The 14,410-nt window shown below is 43.9% G+C and overlaps 1 protein-coding gene across 5 annotated transcripts in view; it reads left to right on the top strand.

The window, feature by feature from the left end:
- nos1apa (nitric oxide synthase 1 (neuronal) adaptor protein a) overlaps positions 1-14,410 on the top strand; it is a 372,151-nt gene that overhangs the window by 178,800 nt on the left and 178,941 nt on the right. For all 5 annotated transcript variants that reach the window (XM_080195868.1, XM_080195866.1, XM_080195870.1 and 2 more), the window contains one exon: positions 8,787-8,845. In XM_080195868.1, coding sequence (XP_080051994.1) covers positions 8,787-8,845 — 59 coding nt within the window. The remainder of the gene's footprint in view (positions 1-8,786; positions 8,846-14,410) is intronic.

Below are 14,410 nucleotides of genomic sequence, written 5' to 3'. Positions count from 1 at the left end.
ATACAATCTTTGTTTTCTCCCCAAATATATATATTCGCTCCTTTAAAAAAGATCATAATCATAACAGTTCCAATTGGATAGTATCAAAAGTGCAATATGGCTCATGTGCTTTGAGATGTTTCAGTACAATCACAAATATATATCAGATTTACAATGCGCTTTCCCTATTGTAAATTGCCGAAGGCTAAATGAGCGATGTTTTACGCAGTTTTCAGCCGCTCAGTACGCTACGGCAAGTGGACCTCAGATTCCGCACCGGGGACGCAATCTTGCGCCCGTTCATGCCCCCCACCCCCCGTTCATGCCACGCTCCCACTGCAGAGAGGTTAGAGAATTTGGCGACCAGCCAAATCTCTGTTCACTGCCGCTGGATGGGAAAATCCTGTCGGCGTGAACAGTGATAAGATTCCGGCCTAGACCTTTGTGGCAGTTGCCCAAACTTTTAGTGCATCCTGAAACACTTAGTCCTGGACCTTTGAATGTGCCAGTCTGCCACGCTCGGCCTCAGACAAGTCTTTGCACCGGAAGAGTGTCTTTCACCGTATTGAAGGGTCTCCATCTGCAGTTTATGTTCATCTCAGGTATATGTCCCTGGGAACAGTATATAAAGCAGAGCGCTGCAACACTTCTGCAGGTCTTGGCAAGGTGGATGCAGAGAGGATCTTTCCTTTTGTGGGAGAATCTAGAATCTAAGGTTTATCACTGTTTCATAAATAAGGGATCATTCATTTAAGATAGAAGTGAGTTCAAACTTTTTCTCTTGGGTTCGTGAGTCGCTGGAAGTCTTTCTGAAAAGGCAGTGGAAGCAGAGCTTTTGAATATTTCAGTACAATCACAAATATATATCAGATTTACAATACGCTTTCCATATTGTAAATTGTTGAAGGCTAAATGAGCGATGTTTTACGAAGTTTTCAGCCACTTGGTATGCTACGGCAAGTGGACCTCAGATTCTGCACTGGGGACGCAATCTTACCCCCCCCCCCCCCCCACCGCCCCCCTCCTGAGGTGGATAGATTCTTAGTGAGAGAGGGAGAGGTGATAGTTATCTGGACCAGGCAAGATGCAAATTTGAGGTTACTATCACATCAGCCGTGATCTTATTAAATGGCGGAGCAGGCTCGAGGGACAGAACGTTCTTCTTGTTCATATGCAACACAGAGCTGTTTAGGATGACCCTCAACAAAAACCACTGCATCTCTTTACAGACCTTCTCTCTAAAGGCACATTCCCAGAAGAAGGTGAGTAATGGTCTCCCTCATACTGCAGCTGTCTCGAGGGCAGTGTGTGGAAAGGGTGAGACTCTGGGTGTGATCTAACGGGGAAGGCCTTTCTCGCCACCAGTTAGGCTAGGTTGTGGTTCCTCTTTGAAACTTCTGTTGATGCAGCATTCTGCCAAATGTTTTTTGACAATCTACTCAGGGAACCATCAGACAGGACGCACTATCTGCTATTCCCACAAGGTCTCATGAGCAAGTTACGTGCAGACCTTTGATAAACTTCTAGGTCAAAATTGTCTTTTCCACATAAACCTTTCAACAAGAGACAGGGAGTCCAATGGGCTGGAGAATTCTGGGACAAAGTGAGCATCCTTGACAACACCTGGGAAAGGCAGGACCTTAGCACATAGTGACACTTAGTGTTTGTGTACTGAGGGTCTACACAGAGCTTGATGCAGCTGCATATAAACGTGGCCATCGGGACAAGGGTGGAGGTGGGTATGTTTTCCTCTCGCTGTGTAAACATATTTACATTGCACCCATTACAGGATCTGTTATTGGCATCCAGACAAAGTGGAAGAAAGCTACCACTGACGGGGCAAATTTTGGATTCTATGGGCAGTGGCAGGGAGAGGGGGTGGAGGGTTGGAGGCAGAGGGACCAACGGGAATCCCAGAATGACTCTTAAGCCAGCGGGATTTCCCATTGAGTTTGTCGTTTCCAAGGTCAGCATCCTCACTAGCATATATTTACAGGTCAGTAGTAGATGTTCACTCTCTATATTCCACCACCACCCCACCTCCCCCCCACCCACCACCCACCACCACCACCACCACCACCACCACCACCAACGTATAAAATCTATTGCGTCATTGGGATTTACAGTGGCTCTTGACAAATGGGGACCTGGCAAACAGAACCCTGTGGGGGCATACTTGTAAGCACAGTCCTCCAAGGGGGAGAGAGTCATGCCCAGGCAGCATCCTGGCAGTACCTAAGCACTGCTTCCTTTGAGGAGGTTTGGGACAGGAAGGGAGAATGTGAGCAGTTCCATGTCCGTGGGATAGTTCAGGGCAAAAATAAAGGAACCATCAGGAGCCAAGGTTGCTGGTAGGGCAGGATCTACCAACGTGTCATCATGGAACCTGTCCTTACCTTTTTTTTTCTAAATGTTCAAAACTACGGCCGGGAAAACTCCGCTGCCCTGTTTTTCTCGCTTGGGACAACATTTAGGAAAAAAAGTCGAAAATCTCCACTCATATATATTTAACTGAACAAGGAACTAGAAGAAGCAAGAGTTATCCTCCCAACCTAATAAAACAAAACTCTGTTGTAACACCCTATGCCTCATTTATTGATTAGTTCTATGGGGATGACTATCTGGGATTTCCTACAACTTACTCCTCGAGCTCTGCCTGAGGCCTAAATATTCTGTTCCCATCCATCCCTGCCTGCCAGCTTGCCCACTTCCGCTTCCTGATAATGATGTGTGAGGCAGAGTACCAGGGGCATTCCGACAGAGTCCAAAACAATCTAATCCTGTCAATTTGCTGCCACTCTGGTTATAGGCTGTTGTATCTGTCCAATTCAGATACTTCCATCGGCTTCCTAATCAAAGTTTTACCCAGGTGCCTTTCTTTATGAGAAGAACAAAGTAGGAACATAGATATGTAATGCAACAAACCTTACTGAATAAAATCAACCTGTAAATTGCCCACTATGTATACAAGAAACACCTAGGATTCAGCTATGCGACCCAGCTTGGTAGGCTGTAAATCCAGTCTGTAAGTCCCCCTTGTTTGTCTTCATGAAGGTGATTCTCACTGGCCATTTCTTCCTTGCTTGCTTGCTTCCTTCTCCGGTCTGACCCAGCCTCGGTCATCTCCCCTCTTGAGTTTTCGCTCCCAAGGTGCCCGGAATGCCTATTTTATCCTCCTGTGGCCTCGCACTTTTTCCATCTGCCCTTGGCCTTCTGCCAATGGAGTCTCAAGGCTTGGGGGGGGGTCTCAGCACCCAATGGTCTAGTTGATGACCTGTTGACAGGATACCTGAGCCTGCCCCAGGTGCCTTGGAATCCAGCGCCGTCTAGGCTGTGGACAGTAGGCTGGTGCATATCAAATAGGAGCCATGATCACTTGATGGATTATTGATAAGGTGGATCCAGACATGCCCCAGCAGTCTGTCTGTGTTCTGTATTTTAAACTTTGGCCAGGTCTGACTTCCTGCAGGTGATTTGCTGGAGCTGTTTGTAGTTTAATTTAGAGTGCCCAATTTTTTTAATTCCAAATATCCAATTTTATTTTGGGCTCAGCACCACAAGTCATTCCACCCACCTCACAATATAGAACAGTTGTGACACAGGAAGAGGCCATTCTGCCCATAGTCTCTGCGCCAGTTGGAAAGAGAAAAACAAACTAGTTGCCCAATCTAATCCCATTTTCCAGCACCCGGTCTGGAGCCTTGCAGGTTACAGCAGTTTATGTGCTGTTCTGGGCATCTTTTAAATGTGTTGGGAGTTTTTGCTTCCACCGCCAAACCAGGCAGCAAATTCCAAACAGCCAGTCGGTCAACAAATCATCTCACATCTGTGCCTCCTCAAAAAACAGTCTTGCCCATCTACCTAGCCCCCCCCCCCGCCCTGGTCCTCCCCCCATTATCTTGTACGCCTCAGTCAGACACTCCTTAGCCTCCCCATTTTGCTCTTCCCTTCTCTGGGGGAAGGCCTTATTGTTTAAGTCATAAAACCATTTTATTAGGAAGGACATAGAAGCATAGAAGATAGGGGCAGGAGGAGACCATTTGGTCCTTCGAGCTTGCTCGGCCATTCATCTCGATCATGGCTGATGTTCTACTCAATAGCCTAACCCTGCTTTCTCCCCATAACCTTTGATCCCGTCCGACCCAAGTGCTATATCTAGCTGCCTCTTGAATGCGTTCAATGTTTTGGCATTCTTAATGTTGAACTTAGTTTTGGAGCTTGTATAATTCGTCATTCTTGATGACTGGATAATAGATTTTTGATAGGCAACACATTATGCATGCTTTCCAAATCTGTTACAGTACATCAGCATTTCTTCTGATTTAGTGCAAACCTAACTTACAATATTATTGAAAAATAACATTCTCTTTTATTATATATGAAATTGGCTGTTTCGTTTCTAAATCAGAGCAGTAGATTTCTGAATTTTTCATTGAATTTTTATGGTAAGTAATGTTTGTACTATCAATTTTTTAAAAATAGGCATGAAAAATTGTTTAATAACTAGAAATATGAAGTGGAAAGGACTGAGGAATGTACCAGAATTTGAAAGATAGCTTCATGTTTGAGGCAGGATCTTTCATCAGAATTCATCTTTTAAACATTGACCTATGTTAGACCAATTAAAATAATAAAAGGTGTGATTGTGATCAAGTGGCACAGTGGTTAGCACTGCTGCCTCACAAAACCAGGGACCAGGATTCTATTCCAGCCTTGGATCACTGTATGTTAAGTCTGCACATTCTCCCCGTGTCTGCTCCAATTTCCTCCTACAGTCCAAAGCTGTGCAGGATGGGTGGATTGGCCATGCTAAATTGCCACTTAATGTCCAAAGGTGTGTAGGTTAGGTGATTAGCTATGGTAAATGGTAACCAGGGTTGGCAGAAGGAAAACCTGTGATGCTGAGTTGGTGCTGATTTGATGGGCTGAATGGCCTCTTTCTGCATTGTCAGTATTCTATGGGAAGATCACTGGCATTAATAACTTCTCTACCACTTAGATTTGACTATTCCAGTGCACTCCAGGCTGGTCTCCCAAATTCTTGAACTTATAGACTGGAAATCAACCAAAACTCTGTTGCTCATGTCTGAACTCTCATCAAGTCCTGTTTACCTGTCACCCCTGGGTTTACTAACTCCTGGTTCGTTCCTGGTCAAACATTAAAAATTGGACCCTTGTTTTGCAATCCGCCCTTGACCTTGCCCCTCTCTCTCTCTCTCTCTCTCTCTCTCTCTCTCTCTCTCTCTCACACACTCACATTCTCCCCCCCCACCCTCTGTCTCTGATTTTCTCAAGTTCCACAACCCTTTGAGATATCTGCACTCCTATAATCCTGGTCTCTTGCTCAATTTTAGTCACTCCATCATTGGTGGCTACGCTTTGTTGCTGAGATCCCAAGCTCTGAAATGCCTTCCCTGCACCTCTTTACCTCCCCTTCCTCCTTTCTGACACTCCTTAAAACTTACTTTACGTACTTATCTCCCTATGCAGTGCGCTATCATACTTGATGCTTCCATAAAAATAAGCTGTTATTTAATAGTTAAAAGCAGGGATCAAACACATTCTGCTTATCAATACTGGGAAGTGGGGGAAGGTTTTATTGTTGAAGTCATAAAACCATTAAGGACCTAGAAACATAGAGGTAGGAGCAGGAGGAAGCTGTTTGACTCTGAGCCTGCTCGGCCATTCATCATGATCGTGGCTGGTTGCCCAACTCAGTAGCCTAATCCTGCTTTCTCCTAATAACCTTTTGATCCCATTTGCCCAAGCGCTATATCTAGCCACCTCTTGAATACGTTCAATGATTTGGCATCAACTACTTCCTGTGGTAATGAATAATGGGTAACAAAACATTGAACGCTTGCCCTTACTGGGACAGTGGCTTAAACCTCCCACCCCCGGGTCAGCATGCCCTTTCTTGGTGTAAGGCATTTCATTTTTCAAAAGCGGAATTGGCAACCCGCCCAAACTTTTTAAATGGCCACTTGAGGCTGTTAATGGACTTGTTATCAGTTTGTTCAGGGAGGAAGAATGAGTTTTCATAGGGAAGGTTCAAGGTGCAGTCAGAGCCACAACATGGTTGAGGAGGAGGTGACATAGCACAAAGTGATCTTCAAGAGTTGGATAGAGGCAAAAGGCAGCACTGAAGAATGCGAGATGACCCTCAGTGTTGGCAGAAGAAATAATGCAGTATTGTTCGCAACAGCAAATTGTTAAGGTGCGTTGGAGAGATAGGATACAATGCGGATCGACATAAAGAGAACAGTTTGAAAACACACGGGCAAGTCAATTAACATTAGTAAAAAGAAAGGACAAACTAATGTTTAAAGTGAAAGCCCTTTTTCATGGTCACCTTTCCTATGTCTCAGTGGTTAGTATTTAATTGCCTCTGTTGAAGTGTTTTCTCATGTTACGTACCCTCAAAAGTCACGCCCCCACCGTGGCTTCCCACTGACTGTCAAACTTCTCCTGAGTGCAAACCACAGCCCGCCCACCAAATTCTAATCACATAACTGGCCGCCTATTTTCTGGCTGGTTTGAAAGTGACTGCATCTGTAAACTCACTGAATTAGGGCAGCTGGTGTGACACAAAACTGAGCTGCAGCCTCTTCCTGTCTGGTATTGCAGTGCTGAGGAGTGCATTACCCTGCACTCTGCTGACTGAGCCTGAAAGCCAGGAGAGACTGGATCATGAAGATTTCCAATTAAGCAGTAGGGGCGGTGTGGCTATCTGACTCTGGTTGACACTCCACGGAAGCTCAGGCCCATTCTGTTTGGCTCTCACATCCAAATTGTTGATATAGACTGTTGATAGTTGGAGCCCAAGCACTGATCCCTGCAGGACCCAACTTGTCACAAAATTCCAACCCGAGGATTGCCTGAAATTTAGGACTGAGGTGTTTTATTTTGTTCATTTCAAGGGATGAGTGTCACTGGCTAGGCCAGCATTTATTGCCCATCACTAATTGCCTTTAAGTAAGCGGTGGTGAGCTGCCTTCTTGAACCACTGCTGTTCCTGTGATGTAGGTCCGCCCACAGTGCATTTAGGGAGGAATTTCCAGGATTTTGACCCAATGACAGTGAAGGAATGACGATATATTTCCAAGTCAGGATGTTTAATAACTTGGAAGGGAACTTCAAGATGGTGATGTTCCCATGTGTTTGCTGTCCTTGTACTTCTAGATTGTAGCGGTCATATGTATGGAAGGTGCTGTCTAAAAAGCCTGAGTGAGTTTCTTGTAGATCTTATAGATCTTGTAGATGTACTGTTGCTACTGTATGCTATTGGTGGAGGGAGTGAATGTTTGTGATGGGGTGCCAATCAAGAAGGCTGCTTTACCTTGGGTGATGTTGAGCTTTTTGAGTGTTATTTGAACTGTATTCATCCAGGCAAGTTTGGCATATTCCATCACACTCCTGACTTATGCCTTGTCAATAGTGAACAGGCTTGTGGGATCAGGAGGTGAATTACACGCCATAGGAATCCTAGTCTCTGGTCTGCTCCTGTAGACATTGTATTGATTTATATGGCTAGTTCAGTTGAGTTTCTGGCCAGTGGTAACCCCCAGGATGTTGATGGTGGGGAATTGAGATGTTAATGCCATTGATTGTCAAGGTAGATACAATCTTGTTGGAGATGTCCATCGCCTGGCATTTGTGCCTGGCGAATGTTACTTGCCATTTGTCTGCCCAAGACTAGATATTGTCCAGGTCTTGCTGCGGAAGAGGAATGGATTAGACTCTCTCCTCTCCATTAGCAAAGTGAGCCCATGTACCCTTCAGAAGTGTATTGCTGTTGATACTGGGAATTCCACAACAGTGTGTGGATTTATATAGCATTTTTAGTGCAATAAAATCTCAAAGTGCTTCACTGTAGCCTAACCAGGCACCCATTTGTCACTGAGCCACCAGCAGGAAATGATCTGACAGATGACCAAAGGTTTGATCAAAAAGTTCAATTTTGAGGAGAATCTCAATGAGAAGAGTGAAAGATTGGAATAGAGGGGTTTGGACAGGAAGTACAGTGTTTACAGCATAGACAGCTGAAAGTATATCCACCTATGGCAGGACAAATGCAAGGGATTCAAAAGAGACCAGAACTGGAGAAAAGCAGAGTCTTTCAAGAGTTATGGGGCTGGAGGAAGTTACTAAGATGAAGAGCGCATGATCATGGAGGGAATTGAACATGAGGATGAATATTCTAAAACTAAGGTGTTGGTAAACTGGGATCCAGTATAGCCAGCAAGTTGTTCCCTTTGAAATTTGGTATTCTTGCATCTGTCCTGATGAATGCAAAGATTTGACAGCTTGTCTCTTTTTTTCATCAACACTCAGCCTGATTTAATTTTTGGTGATGGGTAGGTCCCAGCTAACATGCAAGTGTAGGAACCTCAAGATTTTCCAGCTTCTCTCAACTCTTCTCTCACCAGCAGAAATTGTTTATCTGGATCTATACAACAAAACCTTTGAATATTTTAAATACCTTGATGAGATCTGTTCTCAATCTCTTCTGCTCAAAGGATCGTGAGCTAATTTTATCTAAGTTGTTTTCAGAGAATAATGGAATGCAGCGTATGTGGGCAGTGTTTATTTTTCCTGTAAATGTGGCCCTAATCCGTATACTCAATTCCTTTGGCATTTAGATTGGCATAGCATCTTAGTGCAGGAATTTCACACAATGTTGACTACCATTTCCCGGACAAATGGCACATTTCACTCTGTGTATTACTGCTTGTCTAACACTTGCAATTTGTTGACAACTTATTACTGCTAAGTAATTTTCCCTTTTTGTTTGTTGCTCTCTTTAGAAAAAAGAGTGGACCTGGGATGAGAGCAAGATGATGATTATGCAGGATCCTATCTACAGGTGAGTTGCTGCTCCTCATGTGGGGTGGTTTTGTGAGCATATGAGGTCGTCATGATTTTACTTAGCAGAGTTCAAAGTTCACAGGAAGCCAATGAACGTCTTGTTGCCTACGTAAACCCAGACACAACCTGCTGTATAGCCAGGCAATAAGTGATTTATTATCGCAGTTACAATTCCTCTGTTGTGCATTAAAACACAAAAAAAATACACGCTTCAAGAGCTCTCTGGTAGCGTTATCTGTTGAGCAGCGGTACGGTTCAGTAAGTTCATATTTTGGAGAGGTATGTTTAATTCCCAGAAGTTATAGTATGTTATTGTTGCCATGGGAATGGACAAAAGGCTCCAGTGTTGCGTGTAAAGATTTGAAATGTTCCTCACTAAAGGATGTTGTGGCAAATATGTTTTTTTATTAAAAGAATCAAATCTGGACTCTTTTTCATGGAATCAGCCAGTCGAAAGCAATAGCTATCTGCAGATTTGTTATTTGAGTCCTCGTAACTTTGGATGTATTTAAATATCTGCATGTTTGTGTGAAGAATTTGAACTTCTTTCTCTAAGGGAGGCTGCCTTGTCCTTCCTCCGTTCGCATTTATTTTACTATTTTGGTTTCCCCCATGCCAAACCCCCTCCACCACTTCCCTTGTACTGAGAAGCCGTTTTCAAAGCTGCTGTACAATCAGACATTGAGGCCCTGGGGACTGGGGAATAGTAATGAGTGATGAGGGAATCCAGGGTTGTGGGCAGGGTGAGGGCGTGGCGCAGGAGGTGATGTGTGTAATACCTTACTTTAAACAAGTTTTCAGTCTCTAAGGGGATCGTATTTTTATAAAGAAAGTGAGCTTCCAGTGACAGAAGGATTGCACAGCAAGATTTTAAGATTTAAGATTTTTACTGTAACAAACAAACTAAAAACAACATTAAACATTATTTCAGAAGGCAACTTGTACTCTAAAGTACAGAAAAGCTTCCCCATGAACTTCTAATAGAGATGAAAATCCCCCCCTCCTGCCCATGGTTATATTTTACTCTGTTCTTTAAGTGAACACTTCATTCTCCAGGAACCAGTGAAAGATGATTCTTAGCTCCCAAGGGTTTGTTTCTATTCTTTTCCTTTCCCAGCTGAGTAATTCTTAATCCTAGCTTTCATGGTGAGGAAGAAATTGATTGTTCTCTTTAGCCAAAGCTAAGCAAACCTTCCAGCTCATTTATACCCTCACAAACTTCGGGTGGCACAGTGGTTAGCACTGCTGCCTCACAGCTCCAGGGATTTGGGTTTGATTCCGGGCTTGGGTCACTGTCTGTGTGGAGTCTGCACATTCTCCCCATGTCTGCGTGGGTTTCCTCCAGGTGCTGTGGTTTCCTCCCACAGTCTGAAAAACATGCTGGTTAGATTCATTGACCTGAACAGGCACCGGAGTGTGGTAACTAAGGGAATTTTGCAGTAACTTCATTGCAGTGTTAATGTAAGCCTTACTTGTGACTAATAAATAACTTTAACTCTTTAATATGAGCACATCCCCCACCCATGTTCTATGGGAGTGACAATAGCAACTCACTGCCTCTTCCTCTCTGATATCTCTCTCTCAGAATCTTGCCCTTAACTGTTAAATTCCATGATATTTTAGGAAAACCTGCAACCCAATCCTAAAATGACGCCTGATGGCCTCTCCTCCTTTTAAACCTGTCTGAATGGCTATATGAATTGTCTGGACTTTAGATCTGGGTAGAAATGCTAATTTGATATCATCTTGAATCCCAACCTCATTTTGTCTTGGAATTAAGTAGACTGTTTAAATATAACCAAAATCTGACATTCCTAACACCTCCCTGTGATTTGGGGACAAACAGTCTATCCACTGTCAGCTCACAATGTCTGGTCATTGTTTGCAGGTATATTCTCAGTCGAAACAACTTAGGCCCCCCTTTTTATCTACCAAGTCAGCCAAGCTTGGTGGCGGCAGAGTTCAGAGAAAACCGCGTGACCCTTTCTTTCTTACGTCTTACCGTAATATTATAAACAATATTAATAAACTTTGCATTTGTAACATCAGTGTGATATGGTCATTGGCAGGATGATGCTCTGATTTCATTGTCATAAACATACAGTGAATGAGAGGGAGCAAGCTACATTTTTGTTTTTAAATTTTAACCCATCCCAGGCTTGGTTCTAACTGGGTAAAGGAGGAAGTGGGTAAATTCCCAGCCTAGGGCCGGAATTTCGCCCAGCCAGGAAGAGGCAGAAAATCAGCTCCAGGACCCTGACTCAAAGTCCTGGACTCGACATACTCGTGGGGTGAGGGGGAGCTGTTAATAGGGGGGAGGTGAGTGGTGGAATTTGCAAAACTGTGATTCACGTGTTAAAATGCAGCTGCCTTCCCTCTGATCTGCGTTTTGCAAGGCTGGAATGGGAAATATGATGAGTGCACATTGGTGGAAAGACCTTCTCCAAGTCCAATGGTGGCTCCTGGGTCAGGTGACTGGGAGGGCATAAGGGTAAAAGATGATGGGTGCTGATTGGCACTAGTTGATATAAGGGCTATAAAGGACCTTGGTTGGGGGGGACATAGATTGGCATGGAGGATATGAGGGGCCATGGTGGATGGGTGTAGACAGAAGATGACCATGTGTGGGGGGGATGAGGAGTTGCTAGGGGGAGGGCTGGAGGACCATTATTGGTTTCATTCTTTTCTTCACAGGAAGATAACTGGTCTTTTTGCCCAGCCAGACTCCATTCCTGCACACCAGGCCTGACCACCATTTCACCCCACCCAACACCAGAATGAATCCCCAGCTATCTGGGGAACTGTTCCTAAGTCAGGTTTGCAGAGTGGGAATTGTCCCAAATGTGCATTCCTGACACGGGAATGAAAATTCAGTCATAGAAATCATAGAACCCCACAGTACAGAAAGAGGCCCTTCAGCCCATCGAGCCTGCACCGACCACAATCCCACCCAGGCCCTACCCCCATACCCCTACATATTTTACCCATTAATCCCTCTAACCTACACATCTCAAGACACTAAGGGGCAATTTTAGCACGGCCAATCAACCTAACCCGCACATTTTTGTCCCAGGAGTTTGACAACAATTCTCCTCTCTGTCCAGTTGTGGAGGTCAGTTTCTATTTATTGTCCTCCAGGGAAAGATTGGAGAATTGTCTTATTAAAATTGTGTCCTGATAGTCAGCAAACTGTCATGCCACCTTTTGTGAAGTCCAATCAAATGTTTTTGATTTATTATTGCCCCGTGTATTGGTATACAGTGAAAAATATTGCTTCTGGTACTATACAGACAAAACATACTGTTCATAGAGTAGGGGAGAAAGGAAAGGGTGCAGAGTGTATTGTTACAGTCAAAGCTAGGGTGTAGAGAAAGATCAACTTAATATAAGGTAGGTCTATTCAAAAGTCTGATGGCAGCAGGGAAGAAATTGTTCTTGAGTCGGTTGGTTTGTGACCTCAGAATTTTGTATGTTTTTCCCGCTGGAAGAGAGTATGTCCAGAGTGCGTGGCGTCCTTGATTATGCTGGCTGCTTTTCTGAGGCAGCAGGAAATGTAGTCAGAGTAGATGGATGGGAGGCTGGTTTGCATGATGGACTGGGCTTTGTTTATGACCCTTATGTTCACAACCATTCGTTCATGATAGCTTGCATTATAAATTGCTGATCCCCAAAGGCTTCTGGTAAAACATATGTCGGATGAGATCAGTTTATTTATTTACTTGAATTCATGCTTATGTAAATATATATATTGCATCACTTCCTGGTATCACATCACAGCCAGAATTCTCCAATTTCGCACACCCTGTCACTGCTGCCAGTAAGAACAGCGGATCTGGTGCTCAGCCAAATCTCCATTCACTGCAGCGGGCCTGGAAAACCCCACCGAGAGGCATGTGCAGCGAATTCCTTCCCGCATGTTTTGGTTAGTCTTCACTGTCAGGTGCATTTGCAGAAGCAAGAAGCCTCCTGAAATAGTTCTGTTAATCAATCTCTATACCAACCTTTCAGCTTTTCTTTAGTCTAAAACCCCAGATAATACGTGCTGTATTATATACCACCATCTTTCACTCAGCCATGAGGAAAAGCCTCCATTTTGAGCCATAATCTATGCCATTACCTGACCCGTGATTAGTGATGAAGCGTAGTAATCGGCATCAGTGTCTGGACTGTGGTAAAGTATTCTTTTACTAATCGTGATTCGGTAATCTGGATTGGTAGAGTTGGACCATGGGTGAATCCGGCTTGACTATAACCCCACGAGCCTGTAGCCTGAGCATGTTCACGGGCAGCACGGTGGCACAGTGGTTAGCACTGCTACCTCACAGCAGCAGGGACCCAGGTTTAATTCCAACCTTGGGGACTGTCTGCGTGTACCTTCTCCCCATTTCTGCATGGGTTTCCTCCAGGTGCTCCAGTTTCCTCCCGCACTCCAAACATGTGCGGGTTAGGTTGATTCTCCTCACCTCATTCCTAAAAGATTTACCCCTTATCCTCAAACTATGACCTCTAGTTCTGGACTCCCCCACCACTGGGATCATTCTTTCTGAATTTCCTATGTCTAATCCTGTTAGAATTTTATAAGTTTCTATGAGATCCCCTCTCACTCTTCTAAACTCTGGTGAATATAATCCTAGTCAACTTAATCTTTCTTCATAAGACAGACCTGCCATCTCTGGAATCAGCCTGATAAACCTTCGCTGTACTCCCTCTGTAGCAAGGACATCCCTCCTCAGATAAGGACATCAAAACTGCATACAGTACTCCAGGTGTGGTTTCACCAATGTCTTATACAATTGCAATAAAACATCTCTCTTCCTATACACAAACTCCCTCACTATGAAGACCAAAATACCATTTGCCTTCTTTACTGCCTGCTGTACGTGCGTGCTTACTTACAACGACTGACGCACAATGTCACCAAGGTCTCGCTGAGTATCCACCTCTCTCATTCAAATAATAACCTGTCGTCCTATTATTGTTACCAAAGTGGATAACCTCATATTTATCCACATCTTTGCACCTGTCGTTCATTCTATTTAATTTAATGTATTCTTGGTTGCTTTTGGAAGGGAGCAAGTGAAGAATATTGTCTTCTGTGGGGTATAATGGGATTGAGACAATGTTAAACCAGTTGTCTTTTTAGTGAGATTGATTTCAACACAATACCAGGTGAAGAAGTTAAAATCTGTACACATGTCTGTGGGGATGGGTGTTATCCAAGCTTTAATTGGATCTCTGTTTGAGTAAAGGCAGATGTCTGTATCAACAAGGAACTCTGAGCTCACACTTGGTTTTAACATATAAATTAAATAAATTTGTTTTTATTATCACTGCAGTCTTCATGCTGAGATCTGACTACTGCTGTCTCAGTGCCAAAATCATTGAACTAAAACTAGCTTAGATGGAGCCAAAAGAAATAACCCAAGTTTGGGCTGCTTCACCTAACTCGATCTTTCACCATGTGTTGTCTTAACGAGGGTCATCAAGTTCGCTTTCTTTCTGCAGATGCTGAGCATTTCCAGCATTTCTGATTTGTATTCCTGATGGCCAGTGTCTTGCTTTT

The sequence above is a fragment of the Carcharhinus amblyrhynchos genome, chromosome 9 (assembly GCF_965287045.1).
Source record: "Carcharhinus amblyrhynchos chromosome 9, sCarAmb.v2.hapA, whole genome shotgun sequence".
Classification (NCBI taxonomy): domain Eukaryota; kingdom Metazoa; phylum Chordata; class Chondrichthyes; order Carcharhiniformes; family Carcharhinidae; genus Carcharhinus; species Carcharhinus amblyrhynchos.
Note: the sequence above shows the minus strand (reverse complement) of the source record. Positions and strands in the feature narration are given on the sequence as shown.